General features: G+C 37.5%; 1 protein-coding gene across 5 annotated transcripts in view; it reads left to right on the top strand.

The window, feature by feature from the left end:
- phc2a (polyhomeotic homolog 2a (Drosophila)) overlaps positions 1 to 17,921 on the top strand; it is a 22,615-nt gene extending 4,694 nt beyond the window's left edge. For 2 of the 5 annotated variants that reach the window (XM_055188161.2, XM_055188160.2), the window contains exons 6-14: positions 76 to 388; positions 8,034 to 8,398; positions 8,482 to 8,662; positions 11,942 to 12,141; positions 14,402 to 14,501; positions 14,609 to 14,723; positions 14,813 to 14,933; positions 15,438 to 15,693; positions 17,209 to 17,921. In XM_055188161.2, the coding sequence (XP_055044136.2) occupies positions 76 to 388; positions 8,034 to 8,398; positions 8,482 to 8,662; positions 11,942 to 12,141; positions 14,402 to 14,501; positions 14,609 to 14,723; positions 14,813 to 14,933; positions 15,438 to 15,693; positions 17,209 to 17,363 (1,806 nt within the window). In that variant the 3' untranslated portion in view covers positions 17,364 to 17,921. Of the gene's footprint in view, positions 1 to 75; positions 389 to 8,033; positions 8,399 to 8,481; positions 8,663 to 11,093; positions 11,312 to 11,380; positions 11,550 to 11,941; positions 12,142 to 14,401; positions 14,502 to 14,608; positions 14,724 to 14,812; positions 14,934 to 15,437; positions 15,694 to 17,208 lie in introns of those variants that run through there. The other 3 variants (XM_055188164.2, XM_055188162.2, XM_055188163.2) reach the window with 3 other exon arrangements.

Genomic DNA, 17,921 nt, shown 5'->3' with positions numbered 1-17,921 from the left:
TATATTAATACAACTTTTAGTTTATTGCTACCCTCTTCACCAAAATTTGTAAAAATCCGTGCTGTGTCCACTCAGGTTCAGAACTTGTCCCTGTGCAGTCAGCAGGGGGCGCTGGCTTCCTCCCTCTCCCAGACTCAGCTACAGAGCTTGAGTGTGAAACAGTCGACCGGGGCACCGGCACAGCCCTCTGGGAACATCCAGCCAGTGGCCCGACTGAAGAGTCCAGGAGCTGAGCCAAACCCACGGGCTGCTGCAGGGAAGGCCAATCGGGCAGAGACATCCCCTGAGACAGCCAGAAACAATGACACAACCAATGAACTCAAAACCAGGGAGCTTAGCGGGTGTCCCAGTGTGACGTCAGTATCGAGTCACCCCCTCATCAGCACAGGTAGACATTTACTTTGTCTTTACAGGAGTATCTACATAGTGAATTTAAGAAGACATATCATGAAAATCTGACTTTTTCCATGTTTAAGTGCTATAATTGGGTCCCCAGTGCTCGTATCAACCTAGAAAATGTGTAAAAGATCAACCCAGTAACTTAGTTTTGGTAAACCATTCTCTGCAAACATGTGAAAAAATAGGTCATTGAAATTTGGCTCCCCTTCTTGTGATGTCAGAAGGGGATTATATCGCCCCTTAATCTGTACTATCCAACCACAGCACTGCCATTTAGTGCAGAGATCAGCTCATTTGCATTTTAAAGGACACACCCAACAACGGCACATCTTTGCTCACACCTACAAAGTGACAATTTTAACATGTTATAACAAATTATCTATGGTATTTTTGAACTAGAACTAAACATACTGTACTCTGGGGAAACCAAAGATTTATTTGACATCTTAAAAAAAGTCTTGTTAAATGTCCTCTTTAAGTCTCACTATTAAAGAGGTGAAAGAATAAGAGCCAAAGTAAGAGGGACATCTGGCCCTGAACATTAGGCAGAGGGTCAGGTTGCAGTGCCAGCAGTCTTGAGGAGCGCACTGGTCATGCTTTGTGATAGCACACCTGCTCTGTGAGTTTTTGGGTGCATGGAAAAGCCAGTTCTGTTACTCGCTTGTGATCCATAAAGCCCATATTCAAGCAAAGTTCATAATGATAATCTTAGATTAAACTGACTTGCTTTGACATTATAATTGTTTATATATGTGGTTGTTAAAGGGACAGTTCACCCAAAAATTATAATTTTTTCATCATTTATTCACCCCCATGTTGTTTTTAACCTGTATGAGATTCTGTTAAACACAAAAGAAGATATTTTGATAAGTGTTGGTAAACACAGCTGACATTCCATAGTAGAAAAAACAAATGTATATGGAAGTCAATGGGTAGTCAACTGTGTGCTTGCTATCATTTATCAAAATATCTTTTTTTGTGTTTAACAGAATAAAGAAACTCAAAGATTTTTAGGACAACATGAGGGTAAATGATGACAAAATTTTGATTTTTTTGTGTATTATCCCTTGTGATCAGGCTTGTGCACAATTCAGAATTGAATTGAGAATGACTCCTAAACTCCAATTCAATTCTTGAATTTGAATTGATGTCAAAAACAGGATCTAGAATTACAATTTGAATTTGAATTAAAGGAAGCAGAATTGCAATTCAATAGAAATTCAAAGAAATTCATATACATATTATATGAGTAAAGTGTTAAAGGAATAGTCATTTTCAATATTAAAATATGTTATTACCTTAATTAAGAATTGTTGATACATCCCTCTATCATCTGTGTGCGTGCACGTAAGCGCTGGAGCGCGCTGCGACGCTTCGATAGCATTTAGCTTAGCCCCATTCATTCAATGGTACCATTTAGAGATAAAGTTAGAAGTGACCAAACCCATCAACGTTTTTCCTATTTAAGACGAGTAGTTATACGAGCAAGTTTGGTGGTACAAAATAAAATGTAACGCTTTTCTAAGCGGATTTAAAAGAGGAACTATATTTTATGACGTAATAGCACTTATGGGAGTACTTCGACTCGGCGCATTAACACCCTCCCTCTCCCATTATGAGAGTGAGAAGGGGAGCGGACTTTTCAGGCGAGTCGAAGTACTCCCAAAAGTGCTATTACCATAAAATATAGTTCCTCTTTTAAATCCGCTTAGAAAAGCGCTACGTTTTATTTTGTACCACCAAACTTGCTCGTATAACTACTCGTCTTAAATAGGAAAAACGTTGATGTGTTTGGTCACTTCTAACTTTATCTCTGATTGGTACCATTGAATGAATGGGGCTAAGCTAAATGCTATCGAAGCGTCGCAGCGCGCTCCAGCGCTTACGTGCACGCACACAGATGATAAGAGGGATGTATCAACAATTCTTAGTTAAGGTAATAACATATTTTAATATTGAAAATGAGTAGACTATTCCTTTAAAAATGAAGCTTTCAGTGTCAGAATTGTATTACATATTCTATTATATTAATTTGAACTACTTGTACAGATTACATTAACAAGAAATGTTTTCCCTCAGCAATTAATGTTAAAAACTCTAGTCACATAACAAATAATTAAGTTAAATTTTTTTGTAATTGTAATTTTGTGGAACACGATGGAACATGACTTCATTTCCCAGAATGCTTTACTTTAACTAAGTATTTAAAATGGTTGCCAAACAATTTTCCAAAGTAACTTTTCTAACACTGAATGTATGTGAGATTCTTTCTGTTGTGTGACTGTGTAATTTCTTTGAATTGCCATGAATTTAATTCCACTTCATGTCATTCCAATTCCAATTCAACTTCCTGTAGGGCGGAGTCAATTCAATTCAAAATTCCAATTCATGAATTAATGGAGGCCAATTCTGAAATTCTGAATTGTGCACAAGCCTGCTTGTGATGCAAGTATATCTGCCCTGTGTATGCGAAAGTATGTATACATTTTTCATAATTATGTGTGCTCCCTGGGATTCGAACCCACAACTTTTGCATTGCTAACATAATGCTCTATCAATTAAACTACAGCAGGGGTCTCCAAGGTGGTGCCCGCGGGCACCAGGTAGCACACACAGAGTCTTTGAGGTGCCCGCCACAGCACAATGTATTATTTTCATATTTTTTATATTAGCTTGGCTTCTTTTATGTATCTTAAAATTTTAAACAATACTAAAACATATCAACAAGTAAAATAAAATAAAATCAACAAGTAAAACAAAAATGTTTTGAGTAGACTATATTAAAAAGTAGCCCTCCAGATTGTTTTATCCATTGTGGTAGCCCTTGCCCGCAAAAGGTTGGAGACCCCTGAACTACAGGGATACTTGTACCCTATATTCCCTGTTGGATCACAGGAAAAAATGTGACTTGTATTTATGCGTTGTGGTCACAGGTGCAAGCAAAAATATTTGGCCAGTGTGTTGCATTATGTCTTAATAAGGTTTTACTTTCATTAAAATGTTAATCTCCGTTTTCTACTTTTTCATGTGAATGAAACACTTTATTTTCCTTTATCTACATTTCCTGGTCCATTAAACTCAGAACAAATGATCCATCACAGTATTAATAGCAAGCGGTAGCACTCAGGACAAACCAAACTATCATTAGGTCGCTCCAATCCAATACAAATGGAAACCACAAGCAGTCAAGTGTGTTATTTGTGGTTTGTGGGTTTCCATGCAAACAGTTTCTGACCATTTCCTGTAAAGAAAGCCTGACTGAAAGGCTTTAAGAACTATCAGAACTGTAAAACAAGTCAGTGAAAATGCCAGAGATGTATGCAGGGTCGGTCGGTACTTACTGGCCACACCGTCTCTTGTTTTACACATTTGTTGCTCGACTGACTTTCATGAGCCCACAAATAACACTATGATATTTAATCTTAGCACTCTCTGTACATCTAACCAATTCCTTTGGCAATGGCTTTTAGGTCTTATTGTAAATCTTGGTGAATGTACTATATATTTAGAAAGGAAATGTCTATGGAATGACTTAAATGGTATGTGTATGGCTTTCCCCCATTGCCCGTGTTTTCTTCATGAGGAATTCATTAGGCTAGAGAAGCACATAGCTAGGAGCATGAACTTTAACAAAGTATCTGACCACGGCTGAGAGGTATCCTAAGTAGGACCAGACATTATTTTGAAGTGACCACTGCAGATGTGAATGGTTAAGCCTCCGTGGAGTGATTTGATTATGATTGCATTTGCAAGGACTCTTTGACGGGCTACAAGTGAACAATGAGATTGGGGTTAGGAGATCTTTTCCTTTAGAGACCAGTCATGTTCGTACGTGAGTAGAGGAAGCCCACCCATCACACTAAGATAGTTTCTCAGAGAAAACCTTGTGTAAATTTAGATAAACACCCTACCTTATACTATTATAGGACACAGGCATATTGTGTATTAAAGGAGTAGTTTACCCAAATATAAAAAGTTATATATTTACATTAAAATTATATTTTGTAATCTTTTTTTAAGGGGCTCAACATGGCAAAGCCAGCCCTCAAAAGCATCACTCACGTGAAAAATAAACTATCAATATTTTCAGCCTAACCTCACATATGCTGTTTGATAATGTTTCTTGCATGTCTCATGACAAAACACGCATATTACATTATCACAAAACCAATGAGATTCACTTTTATGGATTTGCCACTGTACTGTACAAGTTACTATGCTTTCCATGGATATGGGATGTATTCATTTCTAAATCAATGTCTCTTACAGCCACATTTTTTCATTGCATATTTTTGTTAAAGCTCATATAACATACGCTGTTTCTGCATTTCTGAGTATCTATAGAGTAGTATTACATCCTTTATATCTCCGAAGAGTCTTCAGTTTAATCAGATTTAGAAAAGAAAGATTAGCTTTACCGATTCTTTCCGATAACGTACGAAAAAATGAAGGAAAAGGAGTTACTTCCGCGGGAGGAGCGAGGACAAGTCAATGCAACACTTTATACAACACTGTTTAACTTATGATTTACTACATGATCGTGTCATTTAGATATTATGTACTTACGTGCTTATTTCAAACATAAGACAGAAGTTTTACCTACCGCATGCAACTCATGACCCGGTTGGGACTTTTCAATGAAATCCAGCGCATCAAACACACACACAAAACTCTGCTGCTACCCCGGATAATAAACTTTATTCATTGTTTCCATAAGGCTGGCTCTATTCTCCTTACATCCAGAAACACACTTCTTCTTTCATGCCATTGTTGAGTTTTGAAATTAAACAAAGCTGTCGCATGATGTGATGTTTGTAAGTTCTAGTGTCTCCCGCTGATTGACGGGTGGGCGGGGTTTTCCGGGGAAGTGCCCATAAAAAGAAGTGATGCGTATAGAAACCCCTGAAACATCAGCTGGACCCGTAATCGAAAAAAACTTTTCGAAACTTGTACGAACCCTGGCGAAGTGCATTTGGCACAGAAATACTCTGTAACACGCCCAACTGCTTTTTTGACACTTTGCCTACGTTTAGCATTAGAAAAACAACTCTACAAACTGTGTTAATAAGTCAGAATGCATGAAATACCATTGAACCACCCCTTTAATTTTTTGCTCCTGTATAGCTCATTGGTAGAGCATTACATTAGCAGAAGAAAATGTCAGGGGATGAAACCCAGGGAACACACATGCTGATAAAAGATGTATAATTTGTAATGAACTGTAAGTTGCATTTGAATTTGCCTGTTTGTTTGCAACTAAATAAACACATTTCCGTGAACGATTCCCTTAAGGAGCATACAGTATGAGTAAAAACACAATGGAAAGTCTTTAGTTCCCACACTTTTTGTGCCTGAAACTGGGTAAATGCTATTCTTTGCTGCCTCCCTTCAAAGACCGAAATGTCTTGCAGACGTTTCTTTTCTGTCATGTGGGGATATATTAAACTGAGCTGAGAACATAAAGGCCAGCAGTTAATTATTTATTAACATGGGTGGAAGTTAAACCAGTGTGGTCTTCAATGCATGAAGAAAGGCCTGCATCTGCTGTCACTATTCTGTGAATGCTTTGAACTTAGTAGGCTGTCGGGGGAGCGACTGAAAATGGCACACTATCTAATATTGTGCTCATTATGATGTTACAGAAAAGCATGCAGATGGTACAGGACGATTCATAAAGACTCCCACAGTCTCTGAGAAGATAGGACAGACTGTTTGCATGTAGGAATTTGATGTTAAGAGCGTGTCTTTTGATCTCTCAGGCCTTATCACTTATGTTTCTTTTCAGTGATGGTAAACATGGCTCTACAGTCTTCAAAGACTTACTAACAGTTCTGAAATTCAATCTTTGTTGCACATTATAGCAATAGTGACAGTTCAAAAATGAGAAAAACTTTTTTGTGTTAATTTCCCAAAGTTTGCGCACCTGTAATTTCTGTAAAAGAAGTATTCAGTGTATTTTAATATCCTTTAGATTCTAGTTCTTAACCAACTTTTATTAAAGTTGTTGACCGGCTGTCTTTTGGTATATTTATTTGTATGGCCCGCCACCCTAGAGTACAATCCAGAGAAGAAACTTTTAAAAATAAAGGTGCTTAAAAAGTTCTTCACAGGATGCCAGACAATAACTATTTTTGGTTCCTCAAAGATCCAGCCTGATCTCATGAGAATTCGTACGTATTTTACGAGTTTGCGAATTGTTAGGAATTTGTACGAAGTGAATCGTACAAAAACAATTAAAAAACAATAACAAAACCCCACCCCTAACCCCCACGTCACAGGGGCAAAAGCAAATTGTACAAGAAAATGTACGAATGTGGTCATACAAATTAATACAAATTAGCCACCTCGTAAAATTTTGAAAGTTGAAAGACCCATTCAATCAAGGGTTCTTTAACTTTTGTAAAAAGTTGATGGTACCCATTGACTTCCATAGTATCTGTTTTTCCTACTCTTCCCCTAATGGGTACCATCAACTGTGTGCTTACGATCATTTATCAAAATATGCAAAACTGATATTTGGGTCAATCGTGATGTTAATTATTATGTGTCCGTATGGGGTAAATTAATGTAAAAGGGTTAAAATTTCAAATAAATTTGCAGATTACTTGCATACATTATCTTTTTTTGAGGGGCAAGTCTAAAATTTCTGAATATTTGGGGGATTATTGCAAAAATGTCAATGTGGTGTAACCGGTCTGTGTCAATTGGTGTAACTAGTATTTTTTTAAATGAAAATATAAATATATTCATAAAAAATATGGAATAAAATATAATCATCTTGTAATATGATTTTTTTCATACATTTTTACTTTGTCAAAGATTATTTAGAAAACAGAGCTGTTTTTAAGCATATGTCAGGACAAATTTGACAAAAACGCATTAAAATTTACATTTAGAAATAACTAATAAAATATTTTAAAAAAGTATTAAGGAAGGATTTTTTTGATAATTACGCTTACATGCCATCAAGGTGGCTAAAATATTTAATATTTCTCATTCTTTGGTGCTATTGGCGGTTACACCATTTGACATTTTCAGGTCCATTCAGTCTTAACTTTCATAAAAATGGTGCAAATGTTTTTTTTTTTTTTTTGCATAAAATCAACATAAATACACTATGTGCAATGAAATAAACCTGATGCATGCTTGGAAAACAAGTTTTTTAAAAAGATTTTTGAATTCCTCATCCTGCCAAACTATCAGAACTATCCGTTAAAAACATTACAGTCATTTCTGTTAACTCCAAAACACAACTTTATGCAGTACAAAATTCGAAATATAAGTAAACAACCGTTAGAAATGGTAAATACCTTATATGTGCTCTTTTTTTTTACATATGTGACCCTGGACCACAAAACCAGTCATAAGGGTCAGTATTTGGTCGATATACAACTATTTGAACATCTGAGGGTGCAAAAAAATAAAAATATTGATGAGAATAGCCCTAAATAATTAAATAATATAATATAAAAAATCGACCATTTTGACCCATACAATGTATTTTTGGCTTTTGCTACAAATATACCTGTGCTACTTATATGACTGGTTTTATGTGTCAGGGTCACTTTTTTTGTGTGTGTGTAAATATATTACATCAACCAACCATCCAATATTATTGTTGGTTTTTGTTTCAGCATATACACAAATCCAGACCCATCAGCTGCTCCAGCAACACAAGCAGCAGTTTTTGATACAGCAGCAGCCTCCACAGTTAATGCAGAGAGCTCAAGCCCAGCTCTTAGAAGCGACAACCTTTCAACCGCATACAGTCCAAGCTTTAGCCATCCAGCCTGTCCTGCCAGCTCAACATGAGCAGTGTCCTATATCTGTGCTACCCAAAGTGCCTGTTACCTGCCAACAAGCCTCCATCTTCCATTCGACTTCTGCCACTCAACAGCCTCTCACCCAGAACGGCCAGTCGCACATTCTCGGCCACAACAAGGGAGCTCCTCTGCAGCTAACCTCAGTTAACCTGCAGATCCAACCATCTCCAACTGAGGTATGAAAGACGGACAAAATCACCTTTTTTCTTTTATTATATTACGTTCTGTTATTCCTCTCCTCTTCTGATATTAATTATAGCTGGGAGTAGCCACACAGAATGGGTTTGATAAGGACGTCCCCATTGCCCTTGAAGGTAAAGACCTCGGCCCTGTCCAGAACCACGAGCAGCTGCTATGCATACCATCAGTGCCAACCCGGATAAAACAATGCCAGTTGCACAAATTGTGCTATCAAAGTCAAGCAACAGAAATCACAAAAGGTATTACTGTTTTATTACTCCACAACTATCAAATATTAAGTTTGTTGGTTAGGTTAAGGGTTGCATTTCTTTCCACGTTCTGGTTTATACATTAGACCAATTAGGCTCCTTCTGTCTCTCAGCATGTGTGTTTATCTTAACAGTCAAATGCACACAATGTTAGTTTAATCAGTAACTTGGATGGATGTGTTTAGTGCACCAGACGCGCAGTAAAACATCTACAGTTGGTTGAAAATTAAACGTAAATATGATTGAAACTAAATAAATGGAGTAAATATTGCTAGTTTGCTTGAAACCATTTGATGCTAAAAACATATGATTACAAAAATGGGGAAAGCTGCAAACTCCAAATCAGTTGTTTGATCAAAATCAGCAACGTTGGCCTTGCCAGACTGCGCCAGCACCATCTTTAGGTTTGCCAGTCACAAAAACACAAAGGACAAGAGCGCGATCTCTCCCCTCAAGTGGAAGACTAGATCTGTCACACCCCCAGTCTCTTTTGTCCAATCTAAACACTTGTTTGAATGTGACAGCTTTTGCTATAATGAAGGTTGAATGTCTTATGCCTGTTGTTCTTTGTGGGAATAAGAGTAGTCTCGCTTTTGCTGTCTGGCAGGTGTGGTGGCGCCTGAACTCTTAGACAGTAAATTATGAATGATGATCAATTGATCTTTTATGTACGTAAATTGCTCGAGGCATCAGAAAGCTAAAGTCATCAATCATGTCAAGTGTTTTATTGTCTCATGCTGGTTTCGGATTGTGGTTCATTCATAAAGCTTTTATGTCATCTTTTGCTTTAGATCAAACACATTTTTGTTATCTTTCATGTATTGGTTTAAAACGCACATAGTTTAATGAGTTATTTCCTTCCTTACACAGAGGTGAGTAACTAGCTATATCACGGTATCAAGTTCAAGTTCAATCAACGTCAAATGAAAGCTGAAAAATGACTTTTGAGATAAGACTACAAAGCCGCCCGTTCCTGGCGTCCTGCCTAATCACATTTGTAACAGATAAAATTTAATGGCTCCGGATCTTTGTAGCACATTGTGTGACAAAATTAATCTTGCAATCCTTAGTCTCCCATTTGTTAAGCACATTTGTTGACACAGTTTTTTTTTTTTTTTGAGTGAAAGACTTATTATAATCCCTTTTGCACGTTGATCCCGGAAAATGGCCTTATGTCTGAATGCAAACACGTTCTGGAATTGATCCTGCATGGGATCAGTCCTGGAATAGGGGCCTAGTAGCATTCCTGGGACATGTCCTGTATGAACAAAAGGCAGGAACATTGCCATAAGGGGTGTGTCATAGTGAGTACACGTGTTACATCACGACATAGATTTCAGCTTTTTGACACAGGGGGTTTAAAATTTGAATTTTTAATTTTCACAACTACTAAATAAAAAGAAAAATATCAGGGAGTTCCTACCTATCTGAGCTGAGATTGTTCGCCAGCACCCCCTACAAAAATGAACCATGGTTTTGCTACAAAGCTAATTGCTAATTGTGTTTAGGGTTACATATTTATTAAAGACCCACTGAAGTACCTTGAAATCAAACAAACCAACCTTGTTTGATGCGTTGACTTAATTACCACTGAAACAGGAACTTAAGTATAGGCATAATGAAAAAAAGTATATACATAATGAATGGCTCCTCCCCTTTTTAGTAGCGTTTACTTTACCTCACAGTCTGTGTAAGTAGCCTACTGTCAAAATTAAATATTAAATTTATATTTTTTGTCGGAGCCGATGGTGTAGTGGGTAGTGCTCCGACATGTGGTGCTTTTGCACTTTCGGCAACCCGAATTTGATTCCCGGCTCGTGGTCATTTGCTGATCCCATACCCCTCTCTCCTCCATGTACTTTCCTATCCTCTCCTCATTCAATTTTTATAATAAAGGCAAAAACGTCCAAATAAGATAACTAAAAAAAATTTTTATGAGATTTTTGATTTAGGCATCTGATAATGTAAAAAACAACAGCATTTTTAATTTCTTAAAAAATTTTAACATGCAGTTTTCCATACAAACTAACTTCAAAGATTTAAAGTTGTTTCGAGCCATTGTTCATGTTTTGTCTTATTAAACCAGTTGAGATTTTGACTTAGACCAGCAGCCAAATGCTCTTTCTCTGTGTACGTGCGTTTCTAGGCGTGTTCGGCTGCATGCGGCGCTGCGCGGACTGATCGAGCTATGACATCAAAGTACCGCGAAGGTGATTCAAAAGCACAGCTCTCGCGGTTCTTCGATGTCATACCCCGATCGGTCTGCGCATACTCCTCGTGAAGTCGAACACACTTTCTGTCATGAAGCAGCTCTGATGTTTTAACCAATCGCTTAACAGCACTGTTCTATACGCGCCCCGTCATTGGACACAATTCCAAGCGTGAGCGGCCAATCGCAACAGCCCAATGTTTCCTATCCAGTTCCTCCATACAAAGAGGATTAGAGAGCGTGGCCCCGTTGATCACATTGAGAGGATCGGTTAGAACAAACACGTACACGCACACACAAAAAAGTTTGGGTCGGATCAGCTCACTCGTTGTCCTTCTTTGCATCCAACACTGGTGGATTATGGAAGCGTATTCAGGAATGTTGGAATGCTAAATTCACTTTCGATCTTTCCTGTTTTGGTGTTTTAAAGTGTAAGTAAAGAGCGTGCGCGGAACAAAGGCGTGTGCTGTTGACAATCACCAGGACGCCTGTGCGCGAGCGTTTGCTGTTTGTGTAATCCTGCCAAATGTTTGGGATATAAAGTTATGAAGTGACTTTCAGGACGGAGAGATGCGAAGTTAACCTCCTGTTTTGGATTTTAAAGTTTTGTTTGCATGCACAACTGTGTGTTAAAACAGTTTGGTAGAAGCTGGAATGAGCGTTTCTACGGTATATGCGTAACATTTAGCATTTTAACACTTGTAGTACTAAACACTTCCGATTTAGACCTTAACAACAACTTGTGCATAACTTGTACGTGTGTATGTTGTTGCATGCATTGCCGTCATATTACAAATCAATTTGGGGAAGGAAAGCTTGTTAAGTAATAATAAGCATGAACTTTATACATGCATACATGGTTACTTATCGGCTTAAATTACATATAATTTATATTATCTCCAGAGCATCTTATCCATGATGATACACGTTACAGTTTATTCTACCCTTATCCATGTACCGTACAGTAACATCAGTATAACATCAGTAACGAACAGCTTTGTAATAGTTTGTTGTAATGGCTATTTTTGGGTGTTGATAGATCCTTTTGTACTGTTGTTCAGTGGACAGAGTGAATGTGAAGGCAGGTGTGGGCTCACCTCCAGTCATGACCTCGGGCAGCGGGAACAATGCGCCCACTGTGACCGGTAGCGCTCCGCAAAATGGCGAGAGTAAACCGCCGCCACAGGCCGTAGTGAAACCCCACATCCTCACTCATGTCATCGAGGGATTCGTCATTCAGGAGGGAGCTGAGCCTTTTCCTGTGAGTACACTTCATATACAACTTTTCAGTTTGCTGTTTCTTAGTCAATATAGTTTCTTTCATATAATGTTTTTAAGAACGTTACTGGTGGTGTTACTTTACAGTATAGTAAGTTAACTGTGGTGTTTGTTGAAAGATTTACAATAGCCACAGGTGAAGCATTGGATTGCTTATCTTTACCACAAAAACATCAAAGCATTTTGATAAACATTGATTTGTAATAGAAGCTGTAGCTGTGATGGGGGGGGGGGGGTATGGTTGGGAAAAACTGCTAAAACCAGGATAATGTGGTAAGCTTTTGTCTTCCAGCTTTGTTTTAGCTGGTTTAGCTGTGTTTTGGTCACCTTTTATGCAGGTCAAGCTGGACCTGGAAGACCAGCTGACCCACCAGCTTTGGCAGGCTATAAGGACCATCTTAAACTAGCTACCAGCTTATGTTGGTTTTAACTGTTTTTATAGTGTTATTGAACCTTATCATAGTAAATAAACGTTAAAGAAAACTACAATATTTACTACAGTTGATGCTACATAATACTGTATTATACCTTAACAAAATGTAGAAATTAATATAATATACTGCTATGTAGTACAATTTACTATAGTAAATGCTAAATTATACTACAGAATTTTTTCTTAAGTATACTTGACTATTTACTAGTCAGCTGTAGTAGAATATACTACAGTGTTTTTGATCCTATATAACGTTAGTAGGTATTTTACTATATAGTAAATATTAAAGAATACCTCAGGGTGATTCTCACGAAATCCAGATTTAGAAGGTGTCCAGCATCAGAATTTTTTAAAAAGCCCTTGAAGCCAATTTTTTTGCACATATAAGATTAAGGTCTGAACTTACTATAATATTTTTAGAGGATTTAAAACATATTTCCTATAGAATTATTTATATTTTTTAGATTATCATTATCAAAAATGTATCATTACCGGCCGCAACATGATATTACATTAAATATATGCATTAACACACTCATGTTTCGGTAATGAGAACTAAAATGTTGTCTATGTACTATGACAAACATAATTTCAACTTTTATCTGGGGAGAAAAAATAAGAACTGCTTACCTGGTAGCCATCTTGAGTGTCACAGTCAATTATGTCCCTTCTAACAATTTTTAAAAAAATTAGTTCCTTGATGGCTTAAATAATGATTAAATTTGTTGCGGAGGATGAGAAAGTTGGTCTTGGACACATTTACATTCCTTATTATTGTCTCTACATTTACCAATGATCACCAAATACCACTTGTTTCTTTACTGTAAATGTTTATAGTATAACATGTACTGAAGCTTTTTATTTTTTAGATTTTTTAATTATAAATATTTCCATGTCAAAGAACCAAAATCCAGTCATGGACACGTTGCGGTAATGAAAATTTCCCCCTTCAATGTGGAAAAAAACTACAAAATTGGTTTGTATGATGTCATTTGAAATCATGTGCAAAATAGTACATGAAGAGATGTTTTAAACTGTATGCTTCTTATTTTGATACTCTTACTTTATATTTACTTTTTTTTAAAGTTATATTTTTGGGCCATTTTTGCCTTTATTGATAGATAGAAGTAATTTAAAGGCGACAGGAAAGTACAGGGTGAAGAGAGTATTGTTTTCATGGAATATTAATTGTGTAGATTAAGTAGTGTAATAACATGTGTTTTGGTTATATAAATATTTACGTATACTAGGGTGGTGAACATTTAAGAATATTTATCAAAAATGCAGAAAAACCTTTAGTTAGGCTTTAGTTTCCCTCACTATACTTCTAAGCACTAAGTTAAAACACATTGGATTTTGCAATTCAGCTCAATCTACTATTTTAAGTTTTGGCTTTAAAAAGTTGACATAACTTATAAATTCAAGTTGACATAAGATTGCATTTAATATAATTACTGTAAGTTCAATTGAATTTGCAAGTGTACCTATATTTAAATTTAAAGGAATAGATCTTCAGTTTAATGTGTTTGATATGCAAGCAAGAGTTTTTGTTTATTGCTTTAGTGTCCTTTTTGGATAAATGTTGTTTGGATAAAGCATCTGCTAAATGATTAAACATACATGCAACTTTTCATTTGTGAGTAACAAAGCACGAAAATGCAAGTTTTTGAATGTTCCTGGTTGAAGGTAATTTTAGGTAAATTCCATCCTTTTTATTCCTTGTTTATTGAAAGAGGCAGAGTTCCCTCTAGTGGACAAATGGACCACGATTATGTGTAACACATTTGTAACGTCTTATGGATCTGTCCAGGTTGAACGTCCATCTTTACTGCTTGAGAATTTAAAGATGCAGAAACCGAATCAGACCTTTCACACTACAAACACTGAGATGGAGGATCTTTCACAGCAAGGTAAGCAATACGTTTTGTCAAACGGTTAACTTGATGGATCAATAATGCACAGTATTGTATATCTAAGTAGCCATGTATATTATTTGATAATATAAACTCCTTCACAGATCTGAAGAACCAGGATGAGGAACCGGTGCTGGCGTGTGAATTTTGTGGAATTGTAGACGTTGCATCTAACTTCAAGAGATCAAAGCGGTTTTGTTCGACAGTGTGTGCAAAAAGGTACACATCGTATTATAGCTAAAAATGTTGTGTTTTCACAGCATTGGTATCATCATGCAACTTAAACAGACACTTATCTTTTTTCTCAGGTATAATGTGGGATGTACAAAGCGGATGGGACTTTTCCCAGGAAGAGCTTCGGAAAACGCAAAGAAACAGAGATACTCCAATGTCATTGAGCAAAACAGCGGCACAGATATTGACAAACGAGTGAGTCGTAAATTTACTAAGCTCTTCCTTAAATATCACTGACTGCTGTGTCAAAGTAGGTTAACCCGTTAAAGGCCGGGTGCATGATTTTTTTAAAAACACTTTGGAAAAGGGAGTCGGCCCGAGTACCAAAACTCACTTGTAGCCAATCAGCAGTAAGGGGTGTGTCTACTAACCCACATCATTTCCTGGGTTGCGTATGTGTGGGGCGGGTTTATTAAAAGAAAGTCCAGATTCTATTGGGGTAGGGGCGTGTTAGTTTAGGCGATTTCAAATGTCAACATTGGCTTTCAGAGATCATGCACCCCGCCTTTAATGTTGTGTGTTACTGTATTTGGGGGTAAAGCATTGCATTAGCAGTGCCAAAAGGTTGTAGGTTCACTCCCAGGGAACACACGTAATGATAAAATATATACCTGTAATGCACTATAAGTCACTTTGGATAAAAGAGAAAGATGTAAATGTTTATAGAAATGTGTTTGATTGTCTTGCGTTCTTTAACAGACATCTGGAGTATGTGTGTTATCCCCATATCCCTCTCATCCAAGTTATGGTGAGTCGAGTCTGTGCTCGGACATGTCAAGCTATGAGGAGCCTCTTTCACCGCTATCTGCTGCGAGCCCTGGAGCCCAGAGACGTCTAAATGAACAGAGATCAGATCGCAGAAGAGAGCTTCCTCTTCTCTCGCACCACTTCCTGGCTAGTGACCCCACAAAGTGGAACGTCGAGGATGTTTATGAATTCATCTGCTCTTTGCCAGGTAGCTGCTTCAGAGATTTGATGGGATTTACATTGAGCTTTAAAAAGTGTCACAGATCTTTAATGTTCTAAGCAACAGTATGCTGCACTTGGAGAGTTCACCCAAAATAAATATTCATAATTTACCCTTATTCCATCCCAGGAGTTTATGACTTTTCTTCAGCTCAACACAAAAGTCTTTTAATCTTTATGACTTTGTATAGGATCCAACATGGGAAAGCTCTAAAAATCACACATATCCATCATGGAGGTAATCCAAATGGCTCCATTGGGTACTTATGATGTTGAAGTTATTCAGTAAACTAGAAACTACAACGCATATTAGTGCTAAATTTAATAATGGCTGCATGTCAGCATCTTTCTCTCATACAATAAAAGCAGGTGCTGACCACGGGTTTTGGCTAGATGGGATACAGCTACAGACAAACAAAATCTTGTGAGATGTTGGGTTTGGGGTTAGGAGGAAAACAGCGGTTTTGGCTAGATGGGATACAGCTGCGGCCTAATCCCGTGAAATATTGGATTTAGGGTTAGGTTCGGGATGAAAACAGCAGTACTGGCTAGATGGGATACAGCTATGGCCTAATCCCGTGAATATTGGGTTTGAGGGTTCGGTTTGGGATGAAAACAGCAGTTCTGGCTAGATGGGATACAGCTACAGCCTAATCCCATGAAATATTGGATTTAGGGTTAGGTTTGGGATGAAAACAGCGGTTCTGGCTAGATGGGATACAGCTACGGCCTAATCCCGTGAATATTGGGTTTGAGGGTAGGATTAGGAGGAAAACAGTGGTTCTGGCTAGATGGGATACAGCTATGGCCTAATCCCGTGAATATTGGGTTTGAGGGTTCGGTTTGGGGGGTAGGGTTAGGATGAAAACGACGATTCTGGCTAGATGGGATACAGCTACGGCCTAATCCTGTGAAATATTGGGTTTAGGGTTCTGTTTGGGGGTGGGATTAGGATTAAAACAGCACTCATCCGGTGAGACTTCGCAAGATTTTGGCCATTCCTGTATTCCTTTTAGCCACAACTGTGATCACTGTGTTACAAACCTGTATACATTTCTTTGTTCTCATGAACGCGGAGGAAGATATTTTAAGGTATGTATGTAACCAAACTATGCAAGTGAATGGGGCTCATGATCGGTTTGGTTACAAACATTCCTCAAAATATCTTTGTATTCATCAGAATTTTTTTTATACAGGTTTGTGTACAACATAAGAGTGAGAAAATGATGACAGAATTAAAGTTTTGGGTGAACTATCCCTTATTTTTTTTTTACAAACATACCTTAAAAAACTTTACTGATGTGCATCTTGAAACAAAACAATGGCATGGATGCTTTTAAATTGAGCCAGCTCAAATATGTATATTAGTCTAGGACTACATAAAAAAAACGTGTGGTCTCAATTTTCTAAATGATGTTCCTAGAAAGAAAATCTGAGTAAATGGGTAATTGTTATTGGGTAAACTATTGCTTCATGTATTAAATCTTCTGATTGTGTTTGTCAGGCTGCCAGGAGATCGCTGAAGAGTTTCGTTCTCAGGAGATTGATGGCCAGGCCCTGCTACTTCTGAATGAGGACCATCTTATGAGCACCATGAACATCAAACTGGGGCCCGCACTGAAAATCTTTGCTCAAATTAATATGCTTAAAGACTCGTAGCATTTCTGCTCATGTTTTGTAAGGATACCCTGAACTCCTGCACTGGTTTCCTCATCCCAGTATGGCTGTGGGTCTTGGGGATTGCTGCTCCTCAAAACTACAAAAAAAAAAACTTGTGAATACCACAATTAAACAGTTTCATCCCCGGTCTGTGGTGTATTCAGCTGTGCCAGGCCCAGGGGGCAACAATTATGTCAGAGTTGGAGAAACCCCACAGAAGACAAGCACAAGTATCTGACCATTTGTGCAAACAAATGTTAATGATTTATGGAGATGTTCATTTTATAGTAGCGTGAAAACAGGTTTACAGTTTTTGTTGGTTTTGAACTGGAGTTTTTATGTTAATAATAAATCTAGGTGCTTTCACCAGATTACATGGACTCTGTATTGTAGTTCTGCTTTTAATTGTAACAGAAAATTGTGATTGTTGGTTAGCTAAGGACTATCAAGCAGTACCATTAGCCTTGCAGTGTGCCATAGGTAGCTAACTGTTCATGTTTCATCTCATGTTTAAGAAGACATTTCTATATTCACACGTAATTACACATTTGTCACTGA

This window comes from Misgurnus anguillicaudatus, chromosome 13, assembly GCF_027580225.2.
Source record: "Misgurnus anguillicaudatus chromosome 13, ASM2758022v2, whole genome shotgun sequence".
NCBI classification, from domain to species: Eukaryota; Metazoa; Chordata; class Actinopteri; order Cypriniformes; family Cobitidae; genus Misgurnus; species Misgurnus anguillicaudatus.
This window is presented reverse-complemented; position numbering and strand designations above follow the sequence as displayed.